We start from the raw sequence: 14690 nt of genomic DNA, 5'->3' as shown, positions 1-14690 counted from the left end.
TCTTTTCGATTTGGCTTTTGAAGTTCTGTTATCTTTCAAGCTTAATTCCTCTTGGAGTGTGACCAACTTTCTAGAGAAGCTACGTTTTTTTCAAAAGGAATATTGAAACCAGAGCATTTCCATGGGAATATGGATTAGTGTTCCTGTACTTTTTCTCCCTGCTAGTATTTGCCCTGCTTGAAAGTGCATTCTCTTGCAGACCGTGGATTTTGGTATTGTTTCTCAACCAAGTTGACAAGGACAAGCAAAGTGAACACACTAAAGGGATGCCCCATCCATCCTGCTGGTCATGTTATGCATGAGTTCAGGTCCAAATGTATGAGACTGTTGCCTCTCATAGTTCAAGGGACCTACCACCATTTTCTGAGATTTCGGGGGTACTGAAAAACTATGTCAAAAAATAAGATATGTCAGAGTTTTTCAGGAACAGCAGTCTAATCTCATTCGAAGGTAATGTCACCAGGCTAACTGTGACCTCTTCACCAGTATGAGGCTTGGAGCCAATGGCCCTCCTTGTACCCATCGTGACAGGCCCTCCACTAGATGAATGTATTTACGATTATCCATATGCGGTAGGCTCTGACTGGTATTGTGTGTCAGAAGGTATTTTCTGCAAATAATGAATGTTCAAGATTCTTAATATTTAAGTAAATAAATTGTTACTTTCTTTTTCCATTTGAAAAAAAATTTTTTTTAATCATTTGCTGGGACTTTCAACGGATCAGGAGGGGTTGATAACAATATTTGCCCTAAAGTTGCTTACAATGAGAAGAAATGTTAAACAAGACACCATTTTCTTAATGATACTGCATTTACTAAGACAGTAATGTCAACACCTACATTTTAGAATAAAGAATTAATGTCTCCCCACCTGGGCTGCTTGTCTGCAATATGGGGGGAAGGAATTGACATAAACATTTCTTTTGAGTCTCTCCCAGAATTACCTGTGGATACTAAAATATGCAGCCTGGAGGATAGATGTTAACCATATTCCCATCATGCCCTGACAGGTGTAACTCTGTTGACAGGTAAATATTCAGGTCAAGGCTTTTCATGTATTTACAGCTGCTGCTTCTCCACTTGCTGAACTATCCAAATTCATTCATGCATCAATGTATGTTCCTAAAAGATATGCCTGTGTCTATATGACATAACCAAACAACTGAGACACAATAATTAGCTAGACTCATAGAATGACAATTTCAATTTGCAGGCATGTCTACTATTAGAGTAGAAGTAAGTGGATCATACCATGGTCTGGTTATTTCATTTGGACATACAGAGCCGTCATCAAGTAATTAGCATTGATCATTCTTTAATTAATATCTAATAATGATCTCCTAAATATCTCAAAGCCAATAAGAGTGGGTTTTCTCCCACTCTATGACTACAGAGTTACTTTATATACCTAGATTCCTGTTTTCTTTCCAGTGTCTCGGTGGCCCATGAACAGTCTACTTCTCTTTGAGTCCACTGTATGTGTGCCCATCCTCAGGCTAAGATGTGTTCACATGCAAAAGAAGTAAGAGTCAAATACAATTAAAAAACGACAACAATGAGCTCTACTTCTATATCACTAGTGAACTAAGCTGTTCACTTTTACTACCATGGTTTACTGTGATGAAAGCGGCAATTAGTTTATTGTTTCCATCATTGTTTTTGAAATTCAAAATTTTAATTCATGCTAAATTGTGTAAAATGTAACAGTTTAATAAAGAAAATGTAAGGATCCTTGTTATTGAGAGACCAGGATTCATATAAACAGAAGTTGACATCTGCTGCCTCACTGTCAGATATTATGAAGTACAAGAGAGAGAGGTAATTTCAACTGTCATGCTGGTTCCTGACATGAAAAGGCCTTTGCAGTGTATCAAGCTAGCCCTTGGTTCTTAGCATTTGTATCTTAGAATCCATGAGAAGTATAATGGGCATTCAGGAGTTCAGTAAAAGTCTGCACTACATTCACTGCTGGGGAACATGTCTGGATGTATGGTGGGTTGCACACCAGAGATCTTTTTGAATAAAGGACTTCAGAATTTCCTGGTAGAGATTCCATTCTAAGGGGAGTAAGAGACAGGCAGACAAGCTTAACCCACTGGTAAAGTCTCCAACATCATAATGAAAGAATCATTTGTTCATTCAATCCACAAGGTTTTATTGAACACCTATCACAAGATTCTGAGTTTATCATACTATCTGTTACCCAGATCTGGCTTCCACCCTAGTCTGGCCTTATGGAGAGAGTAGATTCTGAACACAGAGTGGAAAGGGATGTTTTTTTGATATCTCCATAGGATGACTTTGGAACTTTTTAAAAGAGAGTATAATGTAAGGTGAGACTGGATTCCTGCTGACCCCCTGCCTCTTCCCCCGCCACACCCATACATACATCACCATAGGCCTCTGGGGATGTGGAGGTGATGACAGTGCCAGCTGGGGGGCCACAGTGCCCAGCAGGGTCAGCAGTGGTGCTGCAGCCAGCCACACCTGACAGGCAGCCACACCTCACAGTCAGCTACACCTGAGAGTCAGCCACACCTGACAGGCAGCCACACCTACAGTGCCCTGTGGTGCTGGCTGGCTGGGTGTGAGCAGAGCTGAGGCGTTCTCAAGGACTCCTGAAAGCTCTGGGAACAAGTTGCAGGGGCTGGGGCCCATGGTGGCTATGAACCAGCCAAAGAGATGGAAAAAGAAGCAACTCCACATCAAGAATTGTTAAGCTCTTTCTCCAAATATTTCAAAGATATTGTCTGGAAGGAGAAATTAGAAAGATTAAGTAACTTTTTTGAGGACAATCACATAGTAACCAGTTTGACCAATTTCAACAAACTCCATCCAAATTAAGGGTCTGTGTGACTGGTCAGTCAGCTGGTCTGTCTGTGGGTATAAACACAGGTAACACTCAGTGTGTTGGCTGGTCCTTTTGCAATCCTTCCCATGAGGTGGTTGCAAGTGTAAAATGAAGCCTTGTGGTGTTCTATCATTTTGGTTCTGGACCTTCACCTCAAAAAACTTTTATTTTCAGTGATGTTTCCCAGAGAGACTTAACAATTCCATGCTCTCAGAGCTTGGGTGTGTGTACTTACTAATTTCAAACAATTAAATGTTAGTACCTCAAACACAGTTGATGCAGATAATAATACCAAGTACACACATTGTTCTTAAATTTATCTTTAAGTTTAAAAATAATGAAAAATAACTCAGAATCTAGTGATAGGGGTTCAGTTAACTTTGTGCATTGAATGAATCACTCTTTCATCATTAATATAATGTTATTATATAATTATTTTCATCACTAATATTAATTTTTACTGTGCTCTCAGAAAAACCTGACACAATTCCAAGGTGGAAGACTTGTGATAATCAAGCCAAAAAGTAATGTGCGAATCACATGTGGATGAGACACGGTTATACAATTGGCAAGAACCACATACATGCACACACATACACACAGGTGTCTACATGCACAAGTACAAAATGGTGTCAGGTAGAATATTTCCCAGGTGAGCACCTTCAATATCCTTGAATTAACAAGATAAATATACATTGTTTTTGACATTGAAACTTATACTACATGCAGTGATACTTTAATTAGGCAAACTGTGTTCTTTTATGAAAATATTTGTTTTCAGATTGGTCAATGTGCTTTTGAAATACTAATGTACTGAATTTTCCTTTCTTTACATGTATTCACTTTGACTGGACTGTGACACCTTTGAAATGTAATTTTTTAAAGGCAGCAAATTTGACAGGTAATCATTAACAAAAGAATGCTTTTAATTATCCCCACAATGAACCGTTATTACTAGCTTCTTTCAACCGCTTAGAACTACAAATATGTCCATACATATTACATGTGTAATAAATGTATGTACATTTTAATTTTAAAGCTAATTCATATTTTTATACAGACTCAATACACGTTACTATTCAAAGTTGATTAAGTACAAGGGGGTTGAAATGCAGCCAAAAAGACAAGATTAGAAAGAGATTAGAAACAAATTTTAATTAGAAAATTGCTACCACAAATCTTTTTAGGAAGTAGGCAGACATAATTAATAAATAGAACCATTTAGAGACTTTTCTTGACAAGTGGCCCTGGGCTGGAACCCTGGAAGGCTGTATTCTAGTCACACCTCTAACTGGCTTTCCTGGTGACCTTTAGTAATTGATAGATCTTTCAGAAGCTAGGAACATATGAGGTGATCAATAAATGCCTCTGAATTTCATTAAGGTCAGGAAAAGAATCTCAGCTCTTTGTTTTACTCACAAGAGAATTTTCAAGGTTGTTTGGAGGAGATCTTGGGACCAATCTAAAATGAGGTTCCTTGGGACTTCCTTAGTGGTCCAGTGGTTAAGAATCTGCCTTCCAATGCTGAGGACTCGGCTTCAATCCCTGGTCAGGGAACTAAGGTTCCACAAGCCATGGGGGCAACAAACCCAGTGAGTGTCAATTACTGAGTCTGCATGCCGCAGGAATGTGCTGCAACTAAGAACGTAAAGAAAAGAAGAGAAGGCTCCTGGCTCTGATCTTTGGAAACTTCAGATATTCTGGATCCAGGGTAGGTTTTATGGACTTGTAAGAAAATCTAAATGTTTTCTCTCTTCAGTGTGAACCCCACAATGTTAAAGAGATTATTTTATTTATTTATTTATTCATTATTATTATTTTTTTACTTTATTTTACTTTACTATACTGTATTGGTTTTGCCATACATTGACATGAATCCACCACGGTGTACATGAGTTCCCAATCCTGAACCTCCCTCCCGCCTCCCACCGCATATCATCTCTCTGGATCATCCCCGTGCACCAGCCCCAAGCATCCTGTATCCCAGGATTTGTATGGAAATACAAAAAACCTCGAATAGCCAAAGCGATCTTGAGAAAGAAGAATGGAACTGGAGGAATCAACCTGCCTGACTTCAGGCTCTACTACAAAGCCACAGTCATCAAGACAGTATGGTACTGTCACAAAGACAGAAATATAGATCAATGGAACAACATAGAAAGCCCAGAGATAAATCCACACACCTATGGACACCTTATCTTTGACAAAGGAGGCAAGAATATACAATGGAGTAAAGACAATCTCTTTAACAAGTGGTGCTGGGAAAACTGGTCAACCACTTGTAAAAGAATGAAACTAGATCACTTTCTAACACCACACACAAAAATAAACTCAAAATGGATTAAAGATCTAAACGTAAGACCAGAAACTATAAAACTCCTAGAGAACATAGGCAAAACACTCTCCGACATAAATCACAGCAGGATCCTCTATGATCCACCTCCCAGAATACTGGAAATAAAAGCAAAAATAAACAAATGGGATCTAATTAAAATTAAAAGCTTCTGCACAATAAAGAGATTTTTAAATGTCGCATAATCTAGACCTTGCTGTAAATTTATCTGCAGTTTACTATTAAATTGTTTCTTACCTGATGGGCTTCGGTGGAGGTGTCTCAGAAGCAATGAGACTTGCTCTGTGTTTCTAGGACCATGGAATTGTCTCCTTGAGGGTCCCCCTGCCTGCATTCACTTTTGGGAATTTTCGGGGGTCCTATGCTTCAGGACTTCTGCTTGCTCTGCTTGGACGAAATGCCCTTGGTGACTGTCGGCTATTGCCCCTGTGATGCTGGAGGAGCATAAGCTGGTCAAACACTCCAGCATTTGGTGAGCACTCTGTTTCCTCTGATTTCCTGCATTCATTTTCTAAGGCTACTATAACAACTTACCCACAAACCTAGTGGCTTAAAACAACAAAAACATATTCTCTCACATTTCTATCATAGCAAAGTCCAGCATAAGTTTCCCTGGGCTAAAATTAAGATGTTGCCATGGCTATGTCTTCTTCTGGAGGCTCCACGGGAAACTCCTTCCTTGCCTTTTCCAGCTTCTTCAAGCTACCTATATCCCTTGGCTTGTGGCTGCCTCCCTCCACCTTCAAAGCCAGCAGTGCAGGTCTCTCCGAAGGTCCCCAAAATCTAAACCCATTTTTCCATTATCAGCATTTCTCCAACTGTCCTCTTCTCTCTCTCTTCTACCTTTAAGGACCCCATGGTTACACTGGGCCCATCCAGATAATCCAGGAAACTCTCCCCATCTCAAAATCCTTTGCTTCATTACATCTACGAAGTCCCTTTTGCCAAAGAAGGTAACATTTTCACAGATTCCTGAGATGAGGATGTATTAATATATATCTTTGGAAGGAGGGTATTATTCTGACAGCCATCCTTCTTATTATCATTGTGTTTCTTTAGGAATGGAGGAAGACAGATTTGTCTAGTGAATTGCTACTATAATTGTTATAATTTTCATCATGGCAGGATCACAGTTGAGAGGTGTGGTCTGTATTTGCAGAAATGGCCACAATCATTTCCTCTCCTACAGCCATGCTTTTGTGGCATCCCCTCCCACACTGACTCATGGTGTGGCCACGTGACATGGTTTAGCCAATGAGAAATAACAAACAGGATGTAAACAAATGCTTGAAAAATGCTTGCATACTGGGATTTACCCTCTCTTGCTATTCTTTAAATAGCTCTTTGACTACCATGAAGATGTCCAAGTGAATCTATTGAGTGATGAGACACATGTGACCCAGAAACCTTCGTCATCAAGCCAATAGCTGGCAGTGGCAAGTGGCACCAATCAATCAACAGCACAAGCCACCAGCATTTAAGAGAGATCACCTTAGACGATCCAGTCACCAGCCGAGCTGCCAGAAACCACAGGAACGTGAGGAAGGCCAGCAGTGTAGAGATAAACTGGACCAGACAAGGACTGCCCAGATAAGCAATAGAATTGTGAGCTAATTAGGATGTTTCGGAGGTGGTTTGTTAGGTAATAGAAGTTAATTAATGAATGAAGTGTGAAGTGAAGTTGCTCAGTCATGTCCGACTCTTTGCGACCCAATGGACTGTATGTACCCACCAGGCTCCTCCATCCATGGAATTTTCTAGGCAAGAGTACTGGAGTGGGTTGCCATTTCCTTCTCCAGGGGATCTTCCTGACCCAGGGATCGAACCCAGGTCTCCGCATTGTGGGCAGATGCTTTACCGTCTGAGCCACCAGGGTAAAAAGCAAGCCAAAACCAAGAACAAGGTTGAATTGAAAGCAAATTCAGTTGCTAGAGAACTGTGGTGAAGCCTGTCCCTTAAAGACAAATCACAGACATAGAACTTTTGGGAGAGATCCTACCCACAGAGACAGCTGAGCACATTGAGTCTAACCCCCTCCTTCTTCTCCACCTTCATGCCCTTTGCCTTTCAATCACTGGCAAACACCCTGCTCCAATAATCATTTTCATCTGATGGAACGATGTTATCCTCAGAGAGTTTAACCATCCCCTAATCTGATGCTCCTGTTTTATTTAATAGAAAGCTCAGGCCCAAATTGATGAATTGACTTGCCTGTTTCACTTACATTTAGCTTATATTATTACCTTTGTTTTCAATGAAACAAAGATATTTCCTGAACCCTTCTGAAAATGCACCAGTGTCCTACTTGTGGGAGAATGTTGTGTTCTGTTTTCTTCTCCTTCCTGCATCTCCTGATGGATGTGTGACCCTAGAGCCAGAAGCTCGGTGGCAGGGAAAGAGTATGACTTCCATGGTCAGCAGATCCAGGGAGACCTGTCTTTGAAAGAACACCTTTGCCTCAGTCCTGGAAAAAATGAGCCAGAGATGAAGGATGCCATCAGCATGGCCTTGCCAAAGAAACAGACAGCTTTGCTACTTGGTCTTAAAGATTGTTCCCTGGTGCCATTAAGGGAAGGGTAATGCGAAGCAAAGTTGTGCGCCTTTAGAAGGGCTGAAAGTGAGCCTGCTCTTTGAAAGGATGTTACCAGTCGTCTGGAAGTGATGCACCTTCTTGGTGGACTGTTTTTAAAAGGGGATGACATGTATGTTTAGAAACAGTAAACTCTTTCACCAACAGCTCCCCAAGACCTGGTAGACTGATATGGTTTGCAACTTCAGAAGTGATGGAACCAGCCTGATAAAGTACCAAGCACGCGGCTGCTTCCTTGATATGACTGAAAGGCTATTGCTTTTCGACTGAGCTGCCTTTAAATAACAGACACTTGTTCTTGGAATACCAATCAAGTGTTTTTTACGGCAAATGCATATTGCTCTCAGTTCAGTTCTGCCTTTTCTCTGCCCCAATCCACTTCTAATCATCATGAAATAGCACTTTTATTCCTTAAAGCTACGATAAAATGTAATTGGAAAGAAATCTTTAAAAGAATAAAACATAAGGAAATTGTTTTTGTAAGATGTGTCATAAGGCGCTTTTATTAGGAACTTAACAAATGATCTTTTTTTTTTTTTTTTTTTGGTGTAAATTCCATCCTTGCACTAGCTGTAAAAGAAAGGCTTGTTATAAAAATTGATAAACAGATTCTAGGAGGCCTGAGTAACCTACAGTACTTAAAGAGAACAGTACTTTGAAATACTTGGAAGTAACACCAAGTTAGGAAAAAATATGCCAGTTAAGAGGCTTTTATTTGTAAATCAAGTGCAATTAGATATTTATTTATCAATGCATTGTTAGTATAGTTTGGCACTTTGGGAAAGTGCCATGAATTTGCTTTAAAATATTCTATATTTTCACCTTGCTAGCCCAAATTGCTAAGATTTCTGCTGTATTTAGTTATTTTTAGGGAAAATGTTCTCAGCAAATTTTTCTTTTTTGCTTAAGACTGTAGTCTCTTCTCCTAAGTAGAAAATGGCTGCTGAGTATGCAAAGAGTACAAAAGACTTCAGCAGGAAGACACTATTTATGATCATTTGAAATTCTCCATCCCTGGAAAATTCTCAAATTAGGCTTATGAAAGCAATCCAATTTAGTAGGCTGTTAATTGGACAGAGCACAATCTTACTGGCAGGGTTGGAAGTTGGGCTGTACTTGTCCTAGGTTCTTACCTTCCCTTAGTAGGATCCCAGGAGTCCTCCACTGGTCCTGGAGCTTGTCCTCCAGGAGGGCCCTCATTCTAAAGGCAGGACCCCAAGCAGTGCGCTCATGAGGCTCCATCAGCTTTAGCATTCTGGCAAACTGGTCCACCACCATAAAAGGTACCCAATCTAAGATCAGAGGGGATTATGATGGGTTTACATGCTTTTGTTTTATCATAGATTAGCTAAAGACCCTGATGTCATACATTTTTCTCTATACTACAGTGCAATGAGTAGAAAAAAATTAGTGCCTTCGTCAGCTGAAGGGTTTTGTAAGATGATTTTCAGGAATTTGATGTCTGTCTAAGGGTTTGAATGTCTCTTTTTCTCTCTGTTCTCTGGTTTCTCTCATCCCCTTGGGACTCATGCTCCCATTTGTACGATTATAATTGGAATTCCCTGGCTTCCAAAATGATGTAGTTTTAACTTTATAATCCAGCAGAGACTTCACCATTGTTTAAACAGTTTTTTTTTTTTTTTTCTCTCTCTCTTTGCAGCTTGTTTTATAAAACTGTATGGTGCCACCAAGCCTCCAGAAGAAATGCAAAGTTTTCATAATATAAAAGGAATAACTTATTAAAGAGAATCCTAGTGGATCTATTGTAATGAGCTGTAGATGTCCTGAGAGGTTGGTTGCCAGTTTGATGACAACAGGAAGCATTTTCTTAAACATGGAGGTTTGAAGCCTCTAGTGGAAACGTGCTCTTAAGTCATGGGATTTTTATTTCTAACTAGTTCAATCAGCAGTGGCTCTGGCTGTTTCTCTTTTTCATTTTTTTTTTTTTTTTTCACTGAAATGAAACCTGCCTCTAAAAACATCCTTCTAGGTCAAGATCTCTGTGAGGAGGCTCCCAGGTTTAAAACAATTCTCAGTTATTTAACAACTGGAAATTGCAGCACTTTTTTTCCTGTGTGTGATGAAGAAATACTTGCTTCCTGAGCTAAAAACAACAAATTATAAAAGTCAGCACAAGTCAAATAGAATCTTATAATCAACTCTGATATACACTGTTGGTAGCAGGAGCAAAGTTGAGGACAAATTTGGACTATAAAAGATTGTCACTGAAAAATTTCATTACTTTAAAAAATTTCTGTGAGTTCAGGAAAAGAGTGCCATTTTCCGATTTTACTGGTGGAACACCTAGGCTGAGTTTTTGAAATATCAGTGTTCCAGTGGGGCATACTTTGACATACTGGTATAAAATTGTATGAACTATACAGTGCTCTGGGAAGAGTGATAATGAAATTAATGATAATGTGTGCTTATGTTCTTGAGTGTGGTATTAACACAGTTTATTCTGATGGTTAGCTGGGAGGTGAGGGATAGGGAAATCGGATGCTATGTTCCTTATATTTGATTTCCTTCGCCCCTTCAAGGAGAGTGACTGACATTCAGACCCAAGACTCTCTTTTCAGAGTCACTGCTCAGTGAGTGAGAAGCTGGCCTGTCAGTATGTGCTGGTGTCATGCCGATTCCATGCTGAGAAAACAACATCACTGCTAATTGAAACAGCAGAGATGATTACCAAGGCTGTAGCTTTAGAAGCAATAGATACCAACACTGAAGGGGAAAGGGCTATTTATTTAGAAAAGTTCACCATCAAATTACTGGACAGGATGAACAATTCATGGAGCAAATCAACACTTAGTACAATCAGAAAGGAATCCATTGTAATTTACTAGGCACTGTCAATGTGAACAAAACTCCTTCAAATATCTTCCACTGGATAAGCAACCATGATTGTAAAAAATCCATCTCTTTCTCTCTCTCTTTTTTTGGGGGGGTGGGGGGAGTTGATACCTCTTTCCAAGATTTTCTGCACTATATTTAAGCGTAATACAGGGTATCTGATGTTAGCAAGCACCCAATTTAGCATTAACTTCTCTGGATGGAAATTGGAGCCATATGTTTATGTTGGTAATAGCAACACTATGTAATTTGATCATTTTTGAGCAGGCTGATGTTGTTTTATCTCAAAGAGGGAGTTCTGAGAGTTCATATTTATTTTTGAAGCTTTGGCAGCTTACAGTATAGAGGCTACACAAATTTCCTAATTTTATTTAATTTCTCTATTGGTCTGACTGGGTTCAAATAAAATTGTGATTCTTCTATGCTTTGATTATGTTAAAAGTATTTCTTGTCTGTCTCCCGGCACCAGAAGCAACTTTTTAATTGTTAAAAGTTGTAGTAGAGAAGCACTAGTGCTCTTTGAGGTGGCTTTTATACTAGATTTCTGGATGGTTGAGATAGTTTCTAAAATATAGTCAACCTTACTTCATTACCCCATTGTCACAGGGTACAGAAACTCAATGGAGAAGGGCATCTTTCCAAGGGCTCTTGTGTGTACATAAACAGCTTTGACTTTGGGAACCAGCAAGGGACACGCAAGACAAATGAGTAAAAAAAATTGCACATAGAGTAATTTTAATCCATTCCATTTTTTAAATACCACAATAAATTTAATTTCCACAATAAATTAAATAGCCATATTCAGTTTACAAAATAGAATTACTTAGTGTGAAAGCAGTATTTACAACTATATACATTATGTACATGACATTTCTCTTTGTTGACATAGAACATGGAAGCAGAAGGACTCAACTTTCCGACGTGTGATTGACATGCTACGAGTGACACCATGGTCCATACGAGAAAACGATAGTGCAAAATCACCACAGGAACTTTGGACTGATGTCAATTTTATGAGATAAGATTCTTTTAAATAATAAGAAAATAGTATTTTCTGTTTTCATGGCATCAATTCAGCAACTGAATTAAAGAGTCAGCTTTCCCTTAGAAAAGTATGCATAACTGAATCCTCTACTTCCTGAAACTTCACAGCCATTGGTACATTTTCACACGTTCATCTTTTGGCTTAAATCTATGAAAATGGCAGGCGACAAATCCTGACTTGAAGGAAGACTAACTCTTTGAGAATAGCTGAAGTCACTTTTTCCCAGTACCACCACCTCTTCTTTTTGTAAATAGCATAAAAGATGCAACTATGTAGACCGCAAATTGGTGTAGTTTTTTTTTTTTTTTTTTGTGAATTTTAAGTAGAAAAAGAGCTGATCTTATATTTGGTCACACACTGCATATGTACAAGTATACATGGAAAAATGACGTGGACAGTTGTGTCTAGGAAAAGTGCATATTTTAATCTAGAAGAGACATTGTCTGTCTCCAGGCACAACACACAGTGTTGTATGACTTATTATTTTAGGGCCAGTTCAATGTCCTCCCAGTGATCTGGTAAAATTTTTGATTGAAAGGGTGAAAGAATTTGCGCAATTTGGTAATGACAGAGGGGTCCACCTCTGGATGAATGCGCCCCTTGCTGCCCGCCAGGCACTTGTTAAAGATAATGTTAAATCGTAAGCAGTAAAACCCTCTGGTAGCATTGAAATACAAATTGTATTGACTTATCCTTGGGGGAAGATTTAGGAACTTCTCCACGAGTTGAAGTTCTGGTAGGGGTTCCGTGATGAGGCGATCTCCATCAACAATGTGGAATTGCTCAATTGGAAAGTACTTCAACCACCTTTCCAGATGTTTGGTGTAGATGCTGGTTCTTACTGCCTTGTATTTTGTGTTCACTTCGCAGGTATTAGGGTCTATGGCCAGCTTCTCAAACTTGTAATAAGTTTTATTCTTCCTCTCCTTCCCCTCTAGCACCTGAGTGTAATCAGAAATAGCTCTTGTGGTTGGCTCCCTGACAATGATCAACAACTTGATGGATGAGTTCATTTTGTAAATCCTTTCCGGAACCTCCTCTGTGATAAAATATGCTGGACTCTTTTCAATTGTGATTTGCTGAGGGTAGGAAAAAGGCATCTTTTTCCTATACCACTCAATGCCCTTGGCATAATTTTCATCATTGTCAAAAAAGTGGATTTCTTGAGAGGCTTTGACTACTGCTGGATGGAGGTTCAGCATCTCAAGCAGGGCCCTGGTGCCTCCTTTCCTCACTCCGATGATAATGGCCTTGGGAAGTTGCTGGACCAGGTCATGAAGGTGTACCTGCTCCTTGGAAGAGTTGCCCTTCCGGAACTCGTGCAGCAGGCCACGCTTAAACTGCAGGGCGCGCAGGGGGAATTCAGCCTGGCCACGGGCTCCGAATCGGCCTTCGATGGGGCAGATGGGTTGTAGCCTGTAAGCAACAGAGAGACACTCTAAGGAGCTCGTTGCAACTAACTTCTCATTTCTCTCGTTCCTGCAAAAAGAAAACCACTTTTCCCTGCCTGCTGCAAACTATAATCAACATATGTTTGGGAAATTTTATTTTAAGCAACCCTGTATTAAATGGAGCACACATAATTGATGGGATATTTTTACTAGTGCTTCTTAAAATTTTTATTCACCAAGCACTTAATTGACTATAGCATGTACTGACATTCACAGTACAGGACAGACAAGTGACACCAACCATACTAATAGCCTTTTAACAGCTCACCAGTTAACATCATTTAGAAAATATGAAAGATGGAAGATTAGAATCTTCAGCTGGGAGGCTAAAGGGCCGCTAGGAGGCCACGTCCCGTGGGTTTCGTGTTGTATTATTTTATTACAGCTCAGCTGCACTCATATAACTCTGAAAATCTTTGAGATAGAATCTGAAAAGAGGTCCCAGTTTCTGCCCTTGACTATTTGCGTCATCAACCTGCAAAATTCCAATCTTGGCACTTGCTGAGCTTTTCATTCTATGAGAATTTCTGCCTTTGGCCCTGGGGACAGCTAGCAGAGTACATATTTCTTCTGCCTCTCTTTCTCTTTCTATCTAAAAAGGTCAGGCTTATGTTTTTCCTTTGCTGAATGTAGGAGCAAATCCAATGCAATCAGCAAGTGCTGTATATCACTTATCACACCTGGGACCAGAAATCAACAAGACCTTGGCAGCCCCAGAAACCTGAGGTCCTCATTGCCAAGTGCACTTAAATCAGGTTCTCAAATCTATGAAGGAAGGAAGGCATTGGGTGGAGCCAGAAAAGAGGATTACCCTAAGCAAGGAACAGATTAGACTCGAGTGGCTATTTAATTTGGTGTGGCCAATTTATATGGTATACATATGGGTATAGTCTAGAATTGAACTGAAATTCATTATAATTTTCCTGAGTTTACTTGGGAAGGCATTTTCACTTTCTTGTTAAAGGCTATAATATTAGTCAAAACGGCTGGTAAACCAATTCCTCCAACTGAAGCTTCTTGTTACCCTAATAATTTGGAGTTGATGTCCTCCTCTTTGTAGGGCAATGAGGCTGTCTCTTGCTTTTCCCAAGAGACCGCACTGAATCTTTTTTATTTTCTGTAATGTTTACAATTAAAAGGAGAAGGGAGAAACCTTAAGGTTATACCAAGGCATTCTGCAGAACTGAGGGGAAGGGGCTTCACCTGTGCTGTTTAAGCAGCTCTCTGTTTTAATGCTTATGAACATATTTTATTTTTCAGTGAGTTTTTTAATGGTTTTTTTTAAAAAAACTTTTGCTCATTGTGTAAAGCATGAACATATAGCACACTATTAAAATATGGTTTATTAGTTAATATTTTAGAGAAAATGAATTTTGTTTTTATGGATTTGTTAATAGGATTGATATGCTAGAGCTCTAAGTGGAAGATATATATACTCAAAGTATGTTTTTAATTGTGACATTGATTGGGATGTCACAAATGCATCTTTTAGGTCTTGCTGGGCTCTAGTTGAGAATTAAACCCAAATTCCTTAAGCCATCCATTGA

General features: G+C 39.4%; 1 protein-coding gene across 1 annotated transcript in view; it reads right to left on the bottom strand.

Annotated features, from left to right (window-relative positions):
* Positions 1-10743: 10743 nt before the first annotated feature.
* HS3ST5 (heparan sulfate-glucosamine 3-sulfotransferase 5) overlaps positions 10744-14690 on the bottom strand; it is a 182827-nt gene continuing 178880 nt past the window's right edge. The window contains exon 4 of the mRNA XM_040238461.1: positions 10744-13108. Within this exon, the coding sequence (XP_040094395.1) occupies positions 12178-13108 (931 nt within the window). The 3' untranslated portion in view covers positions 10744-12177. The remainder of the gene's footprint in view (positions 13109-14690) is intronic.

The sequence above is a fragment of the Oryx dammah genome, unplaced genomic scaffold (genome assembly GCF_014754425.2).
Source record: "Oryx dammah isolate SB20612 unplaced genomic scaffold, SCBI_Odam_1.1 HiC_scaffold_4, whole genome shotgun sequence".
NCBI classification, from domain to species: domain Eukaryota; kingdom Metazoa; phylum Chordata; class Mammalia; order Artiodactyla; family Bovidae; genus Oryx; species Oryx dammah.
Note: the sequence above shows the minus strand (reverse complement) of the source record. Positions and strands in the feature narration are given on the sequence as shown.